This window comes from Pieris napi, chromosome 6, assembly GCF_905475465.1.
Source record: "Pieris napi chromosome 6, ilPieNapi1.2, whole genome shotgun sequence".
Taxonomy (NCBI): Eukaryota; Metazoa; Arthropoda; class Insecta; order Lepidoptera; family Pieridae; genus Pieris; species Pieris napi.
The window spans coordinates 180304-203963 of NC_062239.1; the positions used below are offsets into that span (position 1 = coordinate 180304).

The window sequence follows — 23660 nt, forward strand, 5'->3', positions numbered from 1 at the left end:
TTAAATATTCAACGGTATAGTTGTTTCTAGATGTGCCTTTATCATGTTTTTAGGTTTATAAATGCTCTTAAAAAGGATGCGGATGAAAGAAGCGTCCAATTTTTTTCTTCCATAATTCTTTAGACCTTTTCTAGCCTAAAAAATCTTCTAACTAAACGATTGGAAAAGTCGCACGAAAGTTATATTAATTCAGCTGGCTGCTACGTAATGATGCTTTGTTAACAAATATAACAAAATGTTAGACGAGTTATTTTATCATATAAAAATGGAAACATCGTGTCGATGTTTATTATAATCCTGTGTTTGTTATCCATTAGCGAAGTCAGGCGAGCGTGTCCCCTAAACAATGAGTACGTCCCACCGGAGAACGAATGTACTCTTAACGCGAATTTTACGCGTTTTATTGTATCGTGTTATGGGGAGTGAAATTGTGAACAACGTGTCGTAAAAGGAAAGAAAGGTTTTATGTAAAACTGCTGTTTATTCTTTATAACTTTTTCATTTCGTTATTTCATGTACGTTATTCACATATTATCAGCATACAACTAACGATATTATTTTTTAATTTCACATTGATAATGAAATTAACTGTAAGATATTCATTGTCAAAAAGTTATTGAAATAGATTTTGCAACCTGATTGTTCTAAGGCTTGGATGGAATAAATGTCAATTTGTGTCAGCCATTTCATCAGAAATAGGACGCTACGATGAATCGGCCACCGCAACTGTATGCGTTCCAATTAACGTACCGAGGTTGCTCTTCATACGTTGATACGCATCAATCGTTATCCTCGTTTAAAGTAACCTTAATTGTATAAATTTTATTGTTACTAGTTATGCTCGAGTTTTATAAGAAATTGTTTTTTATATTTTTGCACTCCAAAAAGCTAGTTGTTATTCCTAGATAAAACATATATGTGTATAATGTGTATGAAACCTTAATAACTACTGATATTAATGCGTGCAAGACAAACGCGTAAAATATTTTCAGAAATCAAATGAATTTAATTGGAACTTTATAAATTGAAGAGCTGAAATTGTCGCGTAAACTTCTGTATTGTTAAGAATACAAAGAGTCAGTCAAGCGCAGGGCAACTACCACACATGTGTCCTTCTCACAAATAATGACTACGAATTATTAAAGTACCTCATGGGGTTTGAAAACGATATTATCAATCAATGAGAGAGAGAATAAGTTTAGTACTTTGTGTGATTTAGGGCGTTTTATTATAAAAAAATTTACTCTCTGCAAAGCCGACAATCAAATCAATGCTGTCTTTTGCAATAATGTGTATTCCTGTTTAACATATCAAGATATATAGGTTGATGAACACAAATAAGAGCCAATAAAGGCGGTGGCGCTCCCGCGCCGCTTGTGCGATGGGCCCGCCCTAATTCCTCCACAATAATTGTGTTTCAATGACCGCGCTACTCGTAGGAGCTATTGTGAGAGGGACAAAGGTAAATCACAAGAATTATCCCAGCTTTTAGATTTTTTCCCATTGTAAAAGGAAATCTGGTCTTCACAATGCTCTATTATTAAAAGCACTCGAGATTAACTTGACTCTCAGATTTTAAAACAGGCATGCTGACGTGAATGCTATCTGATGCAGAAGAACTTTCTGTCTTCTTATTATATAAATTTATACACTCGAGACATCAAAATCCTCTCCAAATCAATTAGTTTGTTTGTTTTGGAGTAAAAAATATTATTCCTTTGCGTCGTACTTTAAACCGGCCTGTTTGACTTGAGGTTCGTTAATTTATCACTCGGGCAAATTTTGCCGTAATTCTGTAAGAAACTTGCTCAAACCAACTTTACCAATTAAACCGGCTTCGATTTATATTACTAGACGATTTTCCGCTCTAACCCTTTGAGAGTTGCAAGAAATTACGTCAGATAATACAAAAGTATATTCGTTTAAAATTCAACGGCAAATGAGGGATAACTTCAAATTATTTCACTGTGAAGACTTAAATCTATTTCAAAAGTTAAGTAATAAAAGTTTTATGTACACTAAACCGTTTCAGTAAACATTAAGTTAAAACTAGGAATATGTATGAGGTACGCAAAACAGTTTAAAATAACGATAAAACGCTATACTATACAGAATACACGTAGAATAGGCAAATAAAAATATACAACATTAACAGTAGGAGCGAGACATGATTTTCACAAGCACGCTCAACTTTTAATATCCCACATTTTACAACACTTTCATAAACTATTATATTTAGAACTCAATCACCAATAAATATATTATTCAAGTTCTTTATTTTATATAGTGTAGAAAGTAATACGTTTATATTATCACTTTGCGAATAGCTGTTTGCATTTGTAAGAGGAAGCGATAATGTCTCCCGTTCTTTTTCATTATTTTGTGTACAGTCACAAAAAAATACGAAAATGGAAAAAGCATCTAGAAGGTGCGGATTTAGAGCGTAACGGCTAAAAAGAGGATTCCTATGCAAGACAAGGCTTTTCATTTAGTATAGTAGTTGAAATCATCCTTCTATTTACCCAAATTTAAAACAAAGGACAAGACCGGATTATGAAACTGGCCTTCAGATCACCGGTCTAATTATATCGAATCTTGTTTCAATATTGTTTGATGAATTTTGAATTTTGAATATTTACTTTTTGACTCCGATGTAAATTAAATAATCACTTGATTTCTTTTCTCAAGAATTTATCATAATTAGTGCATTATATTGAGTGTATATAAAAACATCAAGACATCAGACAACTTCCATTAAATTTTATGCATACTACATACGCGTCTAAGTGTTTGGACATATTACCTGACATAAATACAGAATATTTCGCTTTACAAAGACGTCGAATACAGTCCTAACTAGCATTAAAGACGAAATAATAAGGCTCGTTGCCATGCAACAGTTAATCTAGCGAGGGCCCTCCAACCTGTCCGTCCTTCACAACTGATGTTTCTATGAATTTTTCATTCATCGCCTCCTCCCATCTTTGCCTTGCCTACTTCAGCTAATGAATGTCGTACTAATTTTGAACGAAGCGGCTTGAATATTAATGTGGAGGTCCTTGTGGAAGGTCGCGTTTAAAGCAAAATAGTTTTATCTGAGTAACGCCTTTCTGAATGCTTATATCTTGAACTAGTATTGTGCGTGCGTAAAACCAGTTTATTATAAGTTTCATTTACAAATTTAACTAATCACATATGTAAGGATTGCAACTCATAAATGAATATAATAATACGTTACAGACAAGAATCTCATGTTACATGATTAGAAAATTAAGCTAAATCCATATTCCTTAAAACAACAAAAAAACTATAAATAATGGGTGTTTTTTTAGAGGTATAGAACTTTAAATTGCAATAAAACAACGATGGATTATTGGACTGTCATGATTTTTTTTTTATTTGAAAGATAATCTTGTGGCAATACATTTAAAATATGATTTCTGGCATATGACTGCCACGGCTGGCTCGGATATAGTCCAATCTGGACGTCCAATTTTCGATGACTTTTTTCAACATTTGTGGCCGTATATCGGCAATAACACGGCGAATGTTGTCTTCCAAATGGTCAAGCGTTTGTGGCTTATCCACATAGACCAATGACTTTACATAGCCCCACAGAAAATAATCTAGCGGTGTTAAATCACAAGATCTTGGAGGCCAATTCACAGGTCAAAAACGTGAAATTAGGCGGTGTCTTTCAGTAAATCGACTGTGGCACGAGCTGTGTGACATGTTGCGCCGTCTTGTTAAAACCACAGCTCTTGGACATCATAATTGTTCAATTCAGGAATGAAAAAGTTAGTAATCATGTCTCTATACCTATCACCATTGACTTTAACATTCTGGCCATTATCGTTTTTGAAGAAGTATGGACCAATGCTGCCACCAGCCCATAAAGCGCACCAAACAGTCAGTTTTTCTGGATGTAACGGTGTTTCGACATACACTTGAGGATACGCTTCACTCCAAATGCGGCAGTTTTGTTTGTTGATGTAGCCATTTAACCAGAAGTGTGCTTCATCGCTAAACAAAATTCGCTTATGAAAATCGAGAATAACGGACGGGAAAATTGGACGTCCAGATTGGACTAAATACGAGCCAGCCGTGGCAGTCATATGCCAGAAATCATATTTAAAATGTATTGCCACAAGATTATCTTTCATATAAAAAAAAAATCATGTCAGTCCAATAATCCATCGTTGTTTTATTGCAATTTAAAGTTCTATACCTCTAAAAAAAACACCCGATATTTACTAAGTACGTTTAGGAGTATTTAAATAGGACTTATTTAGGCGAATAAATGACGTGATTAGCTTCTTTAGTTTATAGAGTTTGAAACGTTAGACTGATCAATTCATTTATTCAATTAATCTAAGCCAGTTACAAATAACATTTAAATTAACTGTAAATGTTTAATATTAAAATGTAGAAAAGCCCTTGTAACGCGGCGGACAGCACAACGATATTCAAATAGAAGCAATTTTCTCTAGTATAATAATAACTCTTAGATCGCATCTGCAGACCGCACTGTATCTAACATTGCTAATAAATTCACAATCGTGAACACCACTGAATTTAACAGGCAGCCACAACTCATGGATTTAAGAACGCAATCTAAGAATAAAGGCAAATGTATGCTTTATAGTGATAAATATTAAACTATCTTGAATTGTGAACGTTTTGTCTGACATCAGATTTCAGCGAATGCCCTCGGAGTAAAGATAAACCGAGAAAAAAGGTAAGACATATGGTTAACCACGCAATACCTAAACTGTTACGTCTAAGAATTATGTTCGCTGCATGTAGGTAAAGATTCAGTAGAGCTTAAATTGGTGTTTTTTTTAGGAATTGCCACGCACAAAAGCAATATAATTGTATATTATTTGAAGTTTGAGTCGTTCCGGTCCCCTAATGAGATACTGACGAGCCTGCTGCCGGCACAACACTAAATCCTTATTTTTATCTTCAGCGACGTGATTGCGATTTTTCCTCTAGATTCCAATTTAAGATTTTTCAAATTCGCTTGACTGAGGTGATTTTCTTTGATTCCTCCTTAAGTTCTGTTGTTTTCTTTTAACTTCCAAAGTTTTGTTAGAACTTAATAAACATTTTCAATTTAGACTAGTATAGTTTTGATATTGAAACATTTTTCTTAGTCCACACAGATGTAGTTTTTATTCCAAATAAAATATAATATTAAAGATAGACAGATATGACTTAATACAAAAAAACGCCTTCGTTGAGTCCTTGAGCTATCTTCTTTTTTGTTGATAAATTTCTTTAATTGTGTTTGGTTAAATTCCTTTTGCCCAATAAAAACATCAAAATATTACTTCTAGAGTTGATAGCTCTTTTGTATTTTTATTCTACAGTTGGCAGTATTAACTATTATTATAAATATGATATTATAAAAAATTTAAACCTTGGGAATTCTAGATAAATCTACTTTAATTGGTAAGGAGGCAAAATTTTACAATTCCTGTTTTTTTTTATTTCCATTCGCATTAAATAAATAGTCCTGCGTTTGAACCCCAGCTGTGCACTAAATTACATTTATTTTTATTTACCCAATTAACACTGAATTAAAAACGACAACGGCTTTCAAGCTCACATAAAAATATGACAATAAGGAGAATTGTTACGTCCTTTAGCTAATAAAAACAATTTTGAAGGGACTCGATTCTGTTACGGCATTCCAGAAGAAGGGATTCCAGATTGGCAAATAGAATTCCAATAACGCTCATTTAAGTGCAAAATACACAATTATAAAGGCTAAAACCATTTCAAATAGCTTTACAATAACTCTAAACAAATTAAGTAACCTTAATACTTTAGTTATAATAAAATCACAGTGCTCTGCAAAAGTCTACCTGCTGTCAATGATGCCTTCCAAATCGCCATCCAAAAACATCGGTTACCTCTTCTCTTCCAAATAGTGATCTTTTACAAAGTATGAAGAAATTCATTATGGTACGCTTTCTTGAAAGCAATATAGTATATACATATTTATATTTTCTATTAAATAAATATCAGTATTTTTAACGGAAAAGTTGTTTTTCTGACCTCTGATCAACTGCGGTGTAGTTGGGAATCCTAGTAAATACATACAAAACTTATCTTAAGTCCGTGAAGCATCGAGGAGCGTTATAGTTACCGCGAGTTGCCGTACTTTGTAATACTTTCATATCTTTCACCTACTTCGATGGAAACGTGTTTTGATTCGCAACTACTTCGGGAAATATTGCTATAGTTTAATAAATACTCGTAACATTTTAAACTCTTATCTTATTTGTACGGTTTGTTCTTCTTAACACTTTTAACATTTTGATGCTGTTTACTGAACCTTAATATATATCATTGCTTGCTTTGTCTTCAGTGGTATTAGCTGAACCGAATAAGCTACACAGGCAGTCATAATAGTGTATATTTTATTCATACAATTATTTTAAGTGACATTTACAAAGGGCAATATTAAGTATATCATATAAGTATTGCCTTTTGTATAGAAGTGTTTGAGTCGCATAACTTTTAAATAGATTGGAATTTCAATATACCAAAATGTTTAAATTAGGATTTTACATTCGATAAACCGATACAAAACTGTGAGACGATCAAATGAATATTTCAGCCGGCTCGCCGGTTAACGGCACGCGGCCTGACTTCATGTTACCATAGCGCTCGCTCAAGTAATTGGCCAATTCACACGCTTCTTTTTTAAAACATTGACTGTAACCATTAATAAATTACGATGACTATTTATAATATTCGTTTCCGATAAAAACAGTAGTGTGGCATAAATACGCCAAGATATATAACATTTATAATATTCGCTGACAGTGCAAATAAAAAGAACATAAATTCGGTTGAAGCACAAACCAGTAAAGTCAACTGTTCATAAAACTATCAGAGTGTGGAGGTCTCATAAAACGCCTTATACCCATGCTTCAGATAAACTTTAAATTGGCCCATCATATTATGCACAGCGGAATTATTTCCATCAACAAGTTTTGTTTGCTCATTCCGCACGCATCGCGTTAAGTTTTATCTGCATTTGTTCAGCCATTCGATAGTTTAGGGCAAACTCTTTATGGAGGTGTAAAGTTGCTAGTTTAGTCCTTTAGTTGTAAAATTTACATTATAAATGGAATAGAAGTTACGGATTTCATAGACGCGTATATTAAAACTATTTAGAAAGATATGGATATCTTCATTATCCTTAGTCGTACTTATTTATTCCTTTCTTTTATGTATGTTTTTTTTTACTCAATATAAAGTTACAAGTACATTTAATACAAATTGATGGCGAGCTGATATTTCAGCAGCGCGTAATTTTGTTATGTTACGAATTAAGCTCATATTCTCTGTGGCTTCCTTTCGACCTAGATCAAACCAATTTTCATATAAAATACCACTTGATATAGACATGTTAGAAAGTAATTGTTAATTGTATTCTGTAATTATTTATTAAGACCCATTACTCAATATTAATGTTTTACGAGTCTAACTACGAAACGTCTACGTCTATGATATTTAGTGTAAAAGGATGTTCATATTGAATACAAAATATTATATTTATTTAGACTCGTTACATTAAGCCAATCTTTACGTAAGTAACAAACTATTGACGAGGAAAATTGAATAAAACGCTGTTGAAACGTAAATTTTTCACAGTAAAAATAATTTGAACAAAAATTTCAATGTACCTGTATTTCGAAAAGAGTGAAACCGCAACTCGTAACAAAACGAAATATAAATAAAGTGGTAAAGTAAAAAAGTCGGTCTGCGTCAACGACGCATCGTGACGCGGCTCTCCCTCAGCACCGCTGTTTTTTGCTCCACTTTTAAAACCATATTGTTAAAAGAACCGAAATACTTTTTTCAATATTCCTCTATTTTTATTCTTGAATCTTAATAATGGATTTTCTAACTAAATAGAAAAACATTTAATTTATTAATAATCACGTAACAGTATGTAGTGAGTTAAAATAGCTAAAGATAGATATGTTAACAGAAAAGATCGTTGCGTGTTCTTTATTTTCACAATTCGATATACAAAGCGTTGGCAAGAATGTAATGTCAGTTTTACAACGCTATTACAAATGATATTTACGAGCTCTATAATGTGCTAGAAATTAGCGAACCACCCCTCTACGCTATAATACACTTTATTATGATGGCCTCGTTTACTTGATATTTTTAAAGGGTCCCTTATGCAAGATGCTTTAATTCTCGTAGCTTAATATAAGAGTTGCAATGGTTAGTTTAAGACACATCTTAAGAGTTTAATTATATTATGCAGTTGTAGCTTAATCAGGCTGTCATTATGTAATCTAGTTTGTGTGTGTGTATATAATATATGTATGTAAAGACAACATTGCCAGTATTTTACTTTTTAATAATATCATAAGTTGGGTTAAAATCAGTTAAACATAGGATTAATGTAACGCATCTGTGTAAAAAAAGCGTCATTTCAGAATTGTTTTGACTGACTTGGAGTTTGCAATTAAAATATTATAGTTCCATATATATTATGACTATATGTATGCTTTGTACGCAAAATGAAAAAAATAAAACGATATATGTAGCATAACTTCTCAAACAATTGAATAATAACAAAACAAACAAGTCATTATAATTACCTGACAAAACGAAAATGCATTTTGAATATCCAAATAATTAAAATTAAAGTAATACTTGTTTGCTACAAGATACTAGATGCTCCATCTATAAACGAGACAGATTTCTGCACTCTATGCCATATTACATCAATTTATAGCTTTCTAAAAACATACTCGTATTGTCATAACCCTCATAACGTAACACCTTCATAAATTTTTTGTTTTTAACAATATCTTGTTTTGCAAAGGCGAGTCTTGGCCTTCTAATGGATAGTAATGCTTAGTGTAATAAATTCTCGCTAAAAGGTAATATGGAGTGACAGCCGGCCCGGTCACCTACATTAGCCTCAGATCGAGTTGCAAAGGGTTCTCACTACATGTTAAACCTACCGCCTCGCTCAAGATCAAGACACTTTGTAGTTTTGTCAATCTCGATGTATTACATAAAATGCAATTATATTAAATATAAACAATATATAAAATACGTTAATCAAGCACTTTAACCCTAACAAACGTGTTTAATCCTCATTTAGGATAGTTCAACGATCACAAACAATGCCGTATTGTTAAATTGTAGTGTAATAGAACGCCGTCCGAGTACTGCTCGAAAAGCCCACGTCAAGTACAGATTTGGATATTAATTAAATTTATGTAATTTTACCAATAGGTTTATTATAATACGATGTTTATGGAATTTTTTAATTATACTACAGACTAAAACATATTCCCCAAAGTTGTCAATTACAGAGCGGGGAGTCTGAAAACCTCAAAAGTAGGTAGAAACCTAATTAATGTTGCCTTTGAATTTCTGAACACGAAATTCGCTACGTTAAGCTACGTTCGTGACATTTTAATTCGTACAATGGAAAACTTGAACCTATACATATAGTAAATTGACTATAACATACACTTAAACCAGTATGAGTAATAACAAACGAACGGATAACCGATTCCTATAAAACGAAATATATGACATAATATTCCTTTCTACAATTATGGTATTAACTTCTATATAATGTACAAATGTGTCGCTGGCCAATTCATCCTGAATTGCGTATAATGGCTCGATTCTTCGTAATAAAGAGCGCAGATGTCGGCCTCGGCAGATATTCCTGAATAAGTGCCGTCAAATTTGGGTCTGTCCTATTAAAAGTTGCCAAGATTATGGGTATTAGCTTCAGGGGTAAAATTTAACTTTTCCATAATACCGCCGAATATTTTTTTCGCCTATTCATCGGACGTAAGGAGGGTCCAATGAGTTTCTTTGCAATATATTTCACAAATTTCTTGACTCTGTTAACTTTGACATTTTTCTGTCTGAAGGCCTTCTAAAGTAAATGTGAACTATATAATACATAAAGAGTGGGTCGTCACTATATAACTGTCGTGGTTTGGTGTTTGTGATAGTACTGCTCCAACCGACTGGTGGGATTTTTATATATTTTCGTTAGGTATGAGAATAGTATATATTATGTATATATTATACTGCTTTAGATATAATATTATGCTAAGACCAAATAAAGGCAAGTGAAAGGACCATAAATAGTAAGCATATATAAATATAAAGTATCAGAGTACATGATTAGCTTTTACTTCGTGGCTCATCAACCAACACCAATTTTTGAAATCAATAAAACGCAAGCGCGCATGTTTCACCTATTCTGTATTATTGAAACAGCCCTAATATTATGACTGACCACTATAACTGCTATAAAACTAATTGCATTTGGATTAGTACACAAAACCGCAGCTAAACGAGTGTCGGTTTTCCTCATAATGACTGTTGGCTGGCAATATTAATATTTGAAGTTCTGACTTCCCTCGGGTTGGACCTGGATATAATATATCACTCTGTATATTATACTTTTACAATATTTAATTACATTTCAACTTTTTTATTTTAAAAGAAAAAAGAACGTATCTTGTAGACTTATTTTGGTAAGAGTAATTTTCAATTTGAGCTATAGTGTAATGTTCGATTTGATGTCCTCTACCGAAAACCAATATTAAATTCAAGCTTGCCCAAAAAGAACCACACATAAATTTGTATGATTTGTTTTCTGGAAAGTTCCCGCTTCATTTTAATATCTGGAAAGAGTTTTTCTTCGGATCTGTTCTCACAACTCGACCCTTTTTAAGGGTTAATTGTGAGTCTGTGTTTGTTCGTGTTTCACTTGTTTAGACTAGGCTCGTGTCTAGACCGGTATCACGGCATTCTCGATTACGTTTTAATTAAGTATTTAATGTATTAAGGTAACACACTCCCAAAGAGTAATAGAGTCCCTAAGTTAGTTTATCTAATTTGTATCCAACATAAAACATTATTCTTATTATTTTTCTATTTACTTAGTGGAATTAATTATCTAAAACAATAGGTATACATAATATCAAAAATAGTTGTCAGACATGAAGACGCCGCTCCGTAATCTGCACAAAACAGAGCATCAAATTGATAATCGTAGCGCTACAGTGACAATAATATCCTCTAAATGCGTCGTAAAAATTGAAATAAAATGTTTATTTGGAAAGTTTGGCGATTACTGCGCAGTCACACGCCGCCGAACAACGACACTGGCCATTCGCGTAGATCTATGGAATACTCAGGACTCCGCAATAAACGTGAATGTATTCCCGAAAGTAACTTAAGGAATGGAGAGACGTTATTTTACTTAATTTCATAAATAAATATGTTAATTTGAATAATAATTTATTCTATGAATTGTGAGATAATTTTACTTTCCGACGGCGAAAAGAAAACGTGAAATTTAAATGCTGCCGTTTTTCCTAATGATACTTACAAAATAATTGCTCTTAAAGATAAAAACAAATCAGTGTATAACAAGTGCTAACGAGCTACCGTTAAAGTGCAAAACATGAAATTCATCGAAGCGCCTGAAGTTGGCGAAAAAACTTGTCGAAAGTTGTAGTCGCGTAAACTTGACTAATGATTGTTGCATTAACAAGTTTATTGTTAAAAAGATTAAATATCCGTTTTAGTTCCGTAGTGTGCGTTACTGAGGGGAAACCTGCAAAAAAACATTGTGCAATACTACAGTCTACGCTTCCTAATATAAAACAATATGGAATTATGATTCAGATATAGTATGTTGAATGGTTGTACATTTCACATTAAGCTCTTAATCTCTAAGCATTTTAGTTGAGCAAAAATTATATTATTTTGCGTAATTTCTAAGGAATAATATAAATTAAGTAACAAGTAATAGATTGAGAGCAAAGCCAGGCTTAATCGATTACGACAAGTTTATCTGGCTTAATTTCGGCTCATGAGATCGGCATTATGTTTGCGCTAAGCCTAGCCGTTATTAATTAAGTCTATTATGCTAAACCTCATGACGCATGTACGGCTTTTCGTTGTTTTAATGTGATATAATTTGCTTTGTGATCTCGCGTGCTACGAATTACAATAGCTTTCAAAATTAAAATTAATCAAAATAAAGATTTTGTTGCATACGGTATTTATTCATTACACTTTTAATTTTGAAATCAATCGTAATTATGTATCCTTACAACCTAAACCTTACAAAAAAGAGTACGATATCTCAACAAAAATCCTTTTAACGAGCAATTAGTTCCATTAAAATAAGCCATATTTGAGAATTTTTGTGTTAGTCACCACACTCGCTAGCTATTTCGTAAAATGACGAGGTAATCGCGTCAGAAGCGATAAGTGGCGGCCCATTAGTTGTTAATGGTGCTCAAATTAAGTTACACAACTTCGGAGGGGTGTTTCACTTTCAACTTATTTGGGAAGTGTGTTGCTTCTAATTGCCTGTTTTTTACTTTAATACAATCGAATCTGTTGTTTGTTAATCGGATGTTAAGTGAATTCTTCATTCATGGACACATCGCATTGCATTGCTCGAGATTTGATTCGATTGTCGTTCAAGGATTCGAAAGTATTAGTGGGAAATACCTCAACAGGACCGAATTATTAGAGAAATGCTTTATCGTAGACAGCGACGCAGATAGCAATGTAATTTAAGGTTATTGCAAATAGGTATGTGATGTATATGTTAGGCCTTCTATAACCGCTATTTGTCTGCTAATTTGAAATCTCTATTTAGACTAAGTTAGACTATCGCTCACCTAAAACTACACCGTAATAATAATAGTTGGCGAAACTTAGACTATGTTTGGTCCCGACCGCACCGGAAACTCCAGAGTCGAGTTTAAATGAACTTGTCGCGAAGTTAATCACACCTCGGCCCCTGTCCGAACTATAAACAAGGGGCATCTTTATGGCCAATAAAGGCCCTAAATGGTTTTTTATCTAGTTATTTTGTTTGTTTCGTGCCGTTTGTCACTCGGATCGTCGGATAAATGACGATACGGCTTGTTAGAGATTAGAGGTATGAATATTATATGTTAAAATTACTTCCTTTGAAATGAATTCTTGGAGATAACAACCGGATTTCATTATTTACGTAATTATACAATGTTTATTATATATTGTTTTAAATGCAGTAACAGAATAAATAAAAATTCGCGAAGACGACATCATTTCTTTTGTTCGCAAATCCTAACACTAATTGAGAGAATTGAAACTTTAGTGTTTGGTGTACCAAATGAAAACCATAATAGAATTCACTAGCTTTATTGTCCTCTGACTTACATGGCGGTTATAGGGCGACTGAATCATCCACGTGCAAGTGGAATTACGAAATAATGATACGTCGACAATATTACAAATGGAATTACGAAATATCTATATAGACAATAATAACACCTCTACAAAACCTTCTGAACTTTTAATTTTCTCCTCCCTCATTTGTAGCTTAGAACCTTATGGTGCCTATCCATGCTGTATATTTATTTATATTAAATAAAGACCCGGTCGAAATACTTGTAGTTTTTTCCAACAGCCATAGGAGAAGAGTCTGCGTCGTTTATTGCTTTTACACCAGTGACATAACACGTTTAGGCTGTCAAGTGCAACTTGAAATTAAATTTCAAAGGCTTTACAATAAATTACCGAAGCATAAATATCAGGGGTTGCACTCAAACAGATTAACAGATATGAAATCACTCGATCCTCAATAGCTACCGAAGAGCCATTAGGCAAGATTTATAGTAGTTGAGAGCAAGCCAGGGCCATTGTCCGACTTGAAGACACTTTTGTAAGCACTTCCGTGCGTAATGTACGTTGAAAATTGGCGAAATTATTATTGCTTTAAGAATAATAGCGCCCGATTTAGGGAAACAAGTTTTATTACAAGCGTTGAAAAAGTATTTGTAATAAGGATTTATAGTTATATATATCTGTTCCGTGGGGCATTGACATCACAACTGTATTCATTACCCGCTCCTAATTATTTTCCCTAACCTGAAAAAGGTTCGGATTCCGTGCGGCCAGCCTGATTTTATGTTTTCGACCGAAAACTAGAATAATTACACAAACTTTTAACACAAACTTTTTATTGGTAAGCATGCACGAAGTAAACTAATTTTCTCTTTAAATGTGTGATCTGATCAGAGCTCATGTCGTTAACAACATGTTTTGCAGTGGTTTCAATCTTAACAATCTTTGCCACCGAACATCTCTCGCAGTGAGGCCACCGTGTGGTGTATTACGGCCGTAACTCAAGTTATTACTACATAGTTTACGACTCGTCTCGGATCATACTCGGCTTTATTACATAACCTCTATGGATTAATTTGTTGCCTGATTCGAATGAATCTGAGCGCGTTTTAGAGGCGTACTTAATCCTATTACCGGGCTATGAAAATGGAAATAGTTTATCACTGTGAAATATTATAAGTTTGCCCGTGGTTCTATTACGTGTTAGTTGATACGGAGCTCAAAGATAATATAAAACCTAACAAAGTTTCCATCAAATTCCGCTTTTGACATTCGAATTCCTAGAACATTAATATAACGTGTATTTGCGAGTCTTTTTAATGTTAAATATTATTTGCGAGGGTTAAAGTCGTGTGTGATGTAAATCCAGCTCCAAAAAGGCGAACTCTAATTGAATTCCACATATTTTATTTCATAAAAGATACCTGACTCGTGTGGGATTTTTTATGCTACATTTAAATTCCACTTTGACGCAATTACGTTTTAATTTCCCTTTAACCAAATACCATCGCACTCCGAAATAACGTTTCAAATTGATGCAAGCTGACATCACAAATGTTCACATTTTTAATTTATAACTAATTCAAAATGTAATATTAAAATTATTTCTTAAGAACTAATTTTATTTATTATAGCAATTACAAATCAGTTATGTTAAAGTTTCCAAAGCCAACTCATTAATATAATAAATCAGGTAAAATACGTCTATATGCAGATTCGTACCTCCATCTTCCAGACGCTCAATAAGTTTGGTGTCAAAGTAAACATTCCACTATCGCCACTGAAATTGGTTTTTTCCTCAGAATAATCCGAAGATTGCCCGTGAAAGTAGCTTTATTGCCTCTACACTCACTTCAAGTGCATTATGGTGGGTGGAATGAATTCTTGCCGTCAAATAATATGAGTTTGTTTTTCACTTTGAGACCACTTTGATAAGTAATATCTCCTAATTAAGATTTATCGTACAAGGGAGTGTAGGAATAATGTTTATTTTCTAAAGTTCATCCTTTTTTGGAATTATTTTTAGTTATGATATATATCAACATAAAATCCTATGTATTTCAATGATAGTATGAAAATAAGATCTGAGCCAAATATTCATTTCTTTATTCTGTCACAACAAAAGTTCAAGAAAATGGTAAAAATCCGCGGCACGCGATTCACGCTCGGCGGTGCGGGCGCAGGATGCGGGTCACGTAGCGACGCGGACAACACCGCATATTTATTTATATATTTATTTCTCCTACAATGTGTCGCGTCGCGGCCTGAATTCAGATTAATGCTCCAAAAAGTGCTATTTGCAAATCGTTACAAAACACTAAGCTTTGAGCATTTTAGCTTTTTTACATGAACACAAATTTTTATTTATTCTTACAGAATTTCATTTGATAAATTAAAATACTTCTTTGTCGTTTTCGTAAAATATTACAGAAATATATTTTCATGTATACTTCTTTAACACTTTGATACTGCGCATAGTTTATATGAATATCTTCAATATACGCCACTGCGTCGATTTTAAACAAGAAATTTCAAAGTACATACGTGTAAGTCGGATATTTTTTTGGAACGAGGCAACACGCGAGGCTTCGGAAGCCGGAACTGGTGACATTCTGGACAGCTGTACAACTGTATAGTAACATTCTGGAACACGACACGAATGTTTGCACACAAATACCTTAAGCAAATATGCTTACAACGTTTTTAAATTGAAGTTTTTTGGCTTAGATCGTGGAACGGAACCTGTACTAAATTCGTCAAAGCATGGTTCAATAAATACACGATGAAAACAGTGTCATTATGTAAAACATGAAGTTATAAATTGAAATGGCTACAAATATAAGAGTTTAATAACTTTTGGAACATGATATACTGTCGAATATTGGAAGCAAGTCTTTGTCGTGATATTCATGAACGTACAAGAGTATGTGGTTTCAAAAGAATCTCTTTATGTTCAGGGCATATACTTATAATTAATTAAAACGCTAATTGCAACGTTTAATAATTGTCAATCGAACAACAAAGGAATTAATGTTGTTTTTTACCCTAAATAAAACCAATCAACCATCAGTTGGAAAACATTTGTTGGTTTACTGCCCGTTTACTGTCGTTAAAATATGTGAAAATTATGAAATAGGCTTGGCAATAATAGTATGATTATTAACAAGTCTCAGAGATGGGTGGATTTCCTTTTTCCGGTTCGGTGTGACGTCATGTTTCCGGTGACTGATAGCAGTATGAAAATGTCACCTTTTTCTACACAATGCCGTATTGTAAGTCACTTCATTTGTGTAACTTTGTTAAACGGAATTGTAACAAATTTCTGAAAGCCAAATTCATCACGGAGGAGAAGAAATTATCATTTCCATTAATTGGTATAAAATAAATTTATATATTAAAGTAGTAAATATATTTATTTATTTATTTATTAAGGAACACCAACAGATTACATGTATATATTCTCTAATTAACAATATTGGGTTTTATTCTAGCATGCAATCTAATAATAGGTGTACACAACATTGACTCTAATAAATGATAGCGGACAGAGTTTACTTAAGTATTTGTATCTTTAAACATAAATAAATTGAAACGTGGAAAATATTACATAACTTATGGCTGAGATGACTGAATTTTCTTCTTAAAACTAGGAAGTGAGTCATAATACACGTCAATACTATGTCTACAATTACATTGGTTAAAATTCCTAAGCATTCTACTGAGGGGCGCATGTTTACCTAGATTGGTTAAGGACTGTGGAACGACAAAAGTATCAGTCTGTCTTCTTCTTGCGTTGATTCTAGGCACTACGAAGTAAATCTTTTTTAAAATATCTGGACAAATAATCGTGCCGTGCATCAATTTGTACAAAAACACCAGGTCCACAATCATACGACGATCCTCGAGAGTTTGCAAATGGAACTTCTGTAATCGATCAACATAATCACTTCTGTAGCAAAATTAAGGGGTTTTGTACGCCAGGAACCGGGTGAATGTTCTTTGTGGACGTTCTAGTGCATACTTGTGTGTTTGGTATGTGGTAATATATACCTATATAATAATAGTATGTAATGAAGATAAATAAAAAATCACAATCTTATTTACAGATTAAGATTGGCGCAGTGAACCAAATTTTAATAATGTTTATCATAGATCTCGTTAATATGTATTGGATTGTGAATACAACCCTATCTGACCTCTTCAATAAACCCTTTACAAGTTCAAGAACGTGTTTGTACGACATGATTTCTAATTTTAATAAGGGCTTATAATTTATATTCATTGTTATTATAAATTTAAGCGATAGCTTAGTAATTAAAATATTACTAAAGATTAAAGATAACTCTAATTTTATATATTGTTGTTACTAAGGGGTAAATGCGTCTGGCATTAAAATCGATACAATTGAAGTTCGCGCGGTATGAAAATATCTCTGCGTGATTTTTTTTTTATACCATTTGGGTATGAAAAAAGTATTAATCTTTTTGATGCGCAGAAAAAAAGAAAACTGAAAATTTCACAAACCTGTTGGCTTCATTGTTGGCTCGTTTCATAAAATATGTCGACGAAACATGGCTTCAAAATTATAACCAGAAATAATTTTTTGTTATTTTTAATATTTTATTTTATTATAATAACAGTCCATACCTTTGAAGACACCGTCGAACTCCGAAGAAATTTAAGCCGATTCCATCAGCCGGGTATATCTTACGCAATTTTTTTACGCAAAGAGTGGTAATGATCGAATACCTTAATCACGAAGCCAGTATTACAGGGATCTTTTGCGCAGAAAAAATAAAAAGATAATTCCGTCATACATTATAACTTTAATTGAACACCCCTAGTGTATAGGGAGTCGTAGTTCGTAGCTTAAATACGTCTCTTCTTAACCTTTGATAATAAAAGATTATATTATTTGTTTGTGAAGTTCCAATACGAAAAATCTGATAAATAATAACTGTTGTTCTTTTTCAGGTCTAGGTGTCCTGCCAGCATTGAGCAGCGTAGAGAGAACAGAGAGGCCCTACTTTGACGATGTGTCACCGAGGAATGTATCGGCAGTGGTTGGCGAATCGGCGGTGCTACGATGTCGCGCAAAACACATAGGAAATAGAACTGTTAGTACATATATCCAATACAATATAGATTCTAATTCAAATTCCACTCAATATAAGTGATATTATAAATACTACACACTAGTATCCTGTGTTTCTATTTGCATACATGTGTTTTTTTTAATATTTCCATAAGTATGTTGCTTTAGTATTGACACCTCTCATTAAGAAAAACTAATTTTTTGTTAGTCTAACAAAAGTAATACTATATGGAAGAAATGTCAATAAAGCAATCTTCTTTCATTTACATTACTTAATGTGGTGAGTTGGTGCGGGGCGAGGTGAGGAGATGCCTCGGTTGTCATAGCTAACAACAATATTATATCTATTTAGCTAACACTAAGTGAACATCTCATTTTGACTTTAACCACTCGAATCTAGATAAGTTCGTAACGTTTTAAGATCGCTCGTTCATCTCGCTTATCGATTAGGATTATATTCACGTTACAAATATTGGAACTTGTAAAACGTGTCTTCGAAACTTCTGTCAGATAATGATAATGTTGCGAATTCAAATGTTCAATGTTCTCAAGTCACCTTCAGAGTAATTCTAAATGGAAAGCTCTGTTACCGTCTTTGCATCCGAAACTACTTACTTAACAATGTACTCGTATTTCAAGTTTACGTCAAATCTGATACAGTCCAACAATTCTCAGAAACCCCTTGTATTTCCAAACCATCTGAAATGTAATATAAATAACAGAATATATCGACACTTGGTGATGCAAAATGTTTTATAAAATAGTAAAATTTTATTTATTTGCAACATGGTCTATAAAAGGAGATTGAAGATCTGCGGTCATCAGCTTTCCCTGGTGGAAGGGAAATACCCTTAGGGCCTTAAGATAGATCGAGATGCGAGAAAAAAATTACAAATATACACCAATAGTGAAATAATCTCTCGTCTTATGAAAGAAGTGTCTGTATGAAGTAAATAAATATTTGATACATTAGTGATCGTCTTGGGGTAAGTTTGACCAATGTTACATCACCTAAGGCCGTTTCGTCTGTAAATGCAATTGTCAGACAGAGGCGGTGATGTATAGCGCCAGTTAATCAAGTGGCCACTGCTGTGGTCGTCTTGCCGATTTTATGTAGCCTGTAATCAATTTAAGACCAACCATAAATTTGGTATTCCTTTATAGGATAGAAGATGAGATTTCGTGTTTATTTAATTTTAATATAACGAAATTAACGCTAATTTTATTATATCAAATACATTCTCTTTGTCCAAATTACTTTACAAGTTTTGTTCTTATTTAGAAATTCGTTACTACCTTAAAATATTCTATAGTGGCGTTTAATTATTTTCAAAACACCACAAGATTAATAAGAACAAATCATGAAACATAAATTTGAAGCTTAAGGCGGATTTATGTAGAAGGGAATTTTGCAAATATATTTTTTATAGAAATATATAAAAATATGAAAGAGGTATCCAAACTTCTAAATAACAACTTCACAAAGTTACAATGAAAATAACAAAACTCCAAAACCTTGACACCTTAAGATAATATTTTCTTGGCCACGAAAACTTTTTGCTACGAACTTAAATTGAAATATAGAATTCAAATCCTCACAAAGTGAAATCAATCTTGATGTAATTTATTTCAAATCCCTATTTTATTTACTTTGTGTATCGCATGAAAAGTTAAATTATTATTGTAACAAGAAAATCTTGCCAAATAATAATTTTAATGACTTACTTATTTGTAAAAAATATGCTTCTGAGGATACATAACAAAGTTTGATTACTTTTTACCTAAATTTCTAATTAAAAACTGTGTCCAGGGTGAGACTTTTTGATGATTAATAATCAGAATATTTCAGTAATATCACAGACAGTTCTTTCATCTCCGACGGTTTCCGCAAAAAATGTCACAAGAAACCCCGTCAGTCACCAGCATCGCGTCAGAATCCCTTTCAAGAACTCGTCAAGCCCTTTTCTTATCTCCACCTGCAGACTACAATATCATTTTTCACTGTCGATCCTTCCCCGCTCCGCTGACCGCCATATTAATGGCGAAGGGATCAACACCCCTATAATATCACCCTGACGGCTCGAATATTACTATACAGTGTTATAGATTGAACCGTGACGCAAAAGGAAAATAGCCAGTTACACGAAATGGCTAGGAAAGGACAACTATAGTAGATTAAGTTTCACCAGCCTCTAAAGATTGGATCATTTTTCTAAATAAAGCACGACATTGTTCTCTCATTATCTCTTTCTTTTTTCTTTCATGTTCACTAAGTATATAATGAAAATCATTTTAATTTTATGAAATGATCACTGTTAATCTTTGAAACAGATATAAGCGTTAATTCTTCAAATCAAACCTCAAAACTAGCTGCGCCCTCAATTTTATTATTTTAAAAGCTGTAAAGTTTCCGTCCTTTTGCTTAATTACGGCTCAGCCCCCCTAATTACATACAAAACAAAAGTCCTAACAAAGGAATAAATTTATTTTCGTAATTTCTCCAAGGCTTCGGATTAAAAATATAATTTGGCGTTTATTGTTGTAATTTTAATCAAAGGGCGCGTCTTAAATCTTTTAAGTGGATTTGTGAGAAATGTTTGATATAATTCCTTATGCTCTAATTAAAAATATCTCTTCAGCTTTTCATGTCGCGTTAATTAAAGTTTTTTTAATTATCCACACTTTATGTGAAATTATGCAAGTTTTAGAAATATTACATTTAGAGTGAAGTATATTTTAATTTCTTATATTCTTATATATAATTCATAAAGCTATTATAAGAATTTCATAAAATTATTATATTTGTGTCGATAGAAAAAAAAACGTTTTGATACTATTCTCTCAAAGAAATACTTAAAAAGCATCGAATCAAATTTCTAATGTCATGTTTTCTATTCTTTAAAACATGTATTCATTTTCATTCGTTTTAATATTTTTAGCATAGGTTTCATAAACAATTCCGAGATGTGCCCTTACGATAGAAACTTCTTATTCTATTATACTTACTTCTATTATACTTATCTTATTCGTATAACGATCGCTAACAACGAAATAATTTTTCTTAGGTCTCATGGATGAGGAAGCGAGACCTGCATATTCTGACCTCTCACATCTTCACCTACACTGGAGATGCAAGGTTCAGTGTCCTACATCCAGAGCCCTCGGACGACTGGGACCTGAAGATTGACTACGTCCAGCCCCGAGATGCGGGCGTCTACGAGTGTCAAATCAACACTGAGCCTAAAATTAATATGGCCGTTATGCTTAGCGTTGAAGGTACTATTTATTCAGATTTTATACTTCTAAATAAAACAATTCATTTCCATGGCATACTTCACATACATTATTAATATTTTTTTTAGAATAGCAATAGTTAAGTTATAAGAAATTTCGATCATTGATTGTACAATTAACACTTCGTTGCATACAGAATATAATACAATTGTGATAATTAAATGAAAAGAAGGGCAACTGGCGGCCTTATCGCTTTCGAGCGATCTCTTCCAGGCAACCACTACAATATTATATATATCCGCATATATAATATAATTTCGTAATAAATGATGATATCTGTATAGTCGAGGTAATATATGAAAGTCAAAGATAGCAGAAGTTGGGATGAGCGTATTGGGCACGTAGCGTACGTGATATCGCTTCGAGTTAATGGCCACCGGTAACGGCTATATCCATGCCCTCACTGTTATATTCACACGTTTATCATATAAATAGAAACTTATATTTAATTATAACTGCTTTCGTCGTCGTTATTTACATCAACTATAAAAAAATATTTGCGTAAGATTGAGACTAATTACATAAATGCTTTATTTTCCTTGAGAATGCTATATATAATTAAGATGAATTATAAAAAACCTCTTCAGTCATATCAAACTAGCATGCAAGTATCAAATATAATTAAAAGTAATTATTTCATGTGTAATATTCTATGTTAGTATGTCAAAACTTATAATCTAAGAACTTCCTCACATTATAGAAGTACCGTACCTTTCGTCATTAACATAATACAAATTTGCCATTAAAATAAATGTGGTTGTTTCCTTAACTTTTGATGCAAACTATCGCAGTGAGAAATATACTAAGAGAAAGTTCGGCTGAGAGGAAACTAATCAAAGCGGCTCCACCGATCCAAATCCTGAATGCGAGAGGCCTGCAAGTGAATAATATGAAAAGTGGGTTAGATGTAATCTGGCATTCATCTCTCGTCATATTAGGGGGAGGCTAATGCCATGATACAAACTACGAGCCATTACTCTAAGTCCTGTATCATGCTGGGCCCACGCCAACGCGCGTACTCGTGATGTATGACCAAATATGTTGCTCATTCTTTAAATCCTTTGTATCTTGATGTTCTAACGAAACGTACATTTATTATTGAAACAATAAATGACCGCTGGAAACGGCTAAAAGCTTCCGCAAAGCAATTTCTAGAGCGCAGATAGGGAAATGGCATAGAGAATTGAACCGGAATGAATAGGAAATGGACGGATCTAGACTATCACTGAAAAAAAGTATAACTCAACGGTAACGCAATCGATAAACTAACTGAACTATTAAGTACTGATAAAAAGCAATGACCATAATTGGCTAATTCATATCTTAAACTTCCTTACAGAAGAGAGAGATTTCTTAACTAAAATATCGGAAATCTTTTGCAATATGTTGTCAGAATATAAATACCGACCGTTCAGGCTTATTAAGAATTCAACAGTCAGGTCCAGATTTCGATGTTCAGCTTACGTTACGTCAATACCAGTGTAAATACTAGGCATCTTCCAAGATTTGTGGTTCATTCCTACAGTGAAACCTAATATTTTACATTTCACCCAAACCTTATACTACTGTATTGATAACGTGTTTTCTCTAAGAATATTGATTCTCTTTTCGCAATCACTGAGGTGTAATATTTGAAATTTTGATAAAAGCATTTGAAGTCGCAAATAATAATGATCAAAGATCACAGCAGTTTAAAATTAAAGAGAGTCGGCGCGAAGCTTGAGATTGTGCTTGAATAATTAAACGGTCGCTTCGAAGTTGAGAGTAAAAATTAATTGGTCTTTAAAGTGACTAACCTAAAGGGTTTATTTCATCGTTTTATATCAAATACAAAGCGGCAAGTGTCAGATTAGAAATTATATTTATTAGATATTTTAACACAAACTTTTTTTAATGTTCAAATGTAGTAGTGTATAAAGTTGAGCATAACATGCGTCGCTGTACGCGTAACTCTATCACAGACCCACAGGTTCACTAATGGCATTAGAAAGTTGAAAAGCGATCCTTTTCCCCCGCATCGGGCGATTGATGATACGCTAAAAGAGTTTTGTTT

The 23660-nt window shown here is 33.1% G+C and overlaps 1 protein-coding gene across 4 annotated transcripts in view; it reads left to right on the top strand.

The window, feature by feature from the left end:
• The window catches only part of LOC125050600 (T-lymphocyte activation antigen CD86-like), an 85428-nt gene that overhangs the window by 56471 nt on the left and 5297 nt on the right, over positions 1 to 23660 (top strand). For all 4 annotated transcript variants that reach the window (XM_047650538.1, XM_047650541.1, XM_047650540.1 and 1 more), the window contains exons 3-4: positions 18193 to 18335; positions 21379 to 21589. In XM_047650538.1, coding sequence (XP_047506494.1) covers positions 18193 to 18335; positions 21379 to 21589 — 354 coding nt within the window. The remainder of the gene's footprint in view (positions 1 to 18192; positions 18336 to 21378; positions 21590 to 23660) is intronic.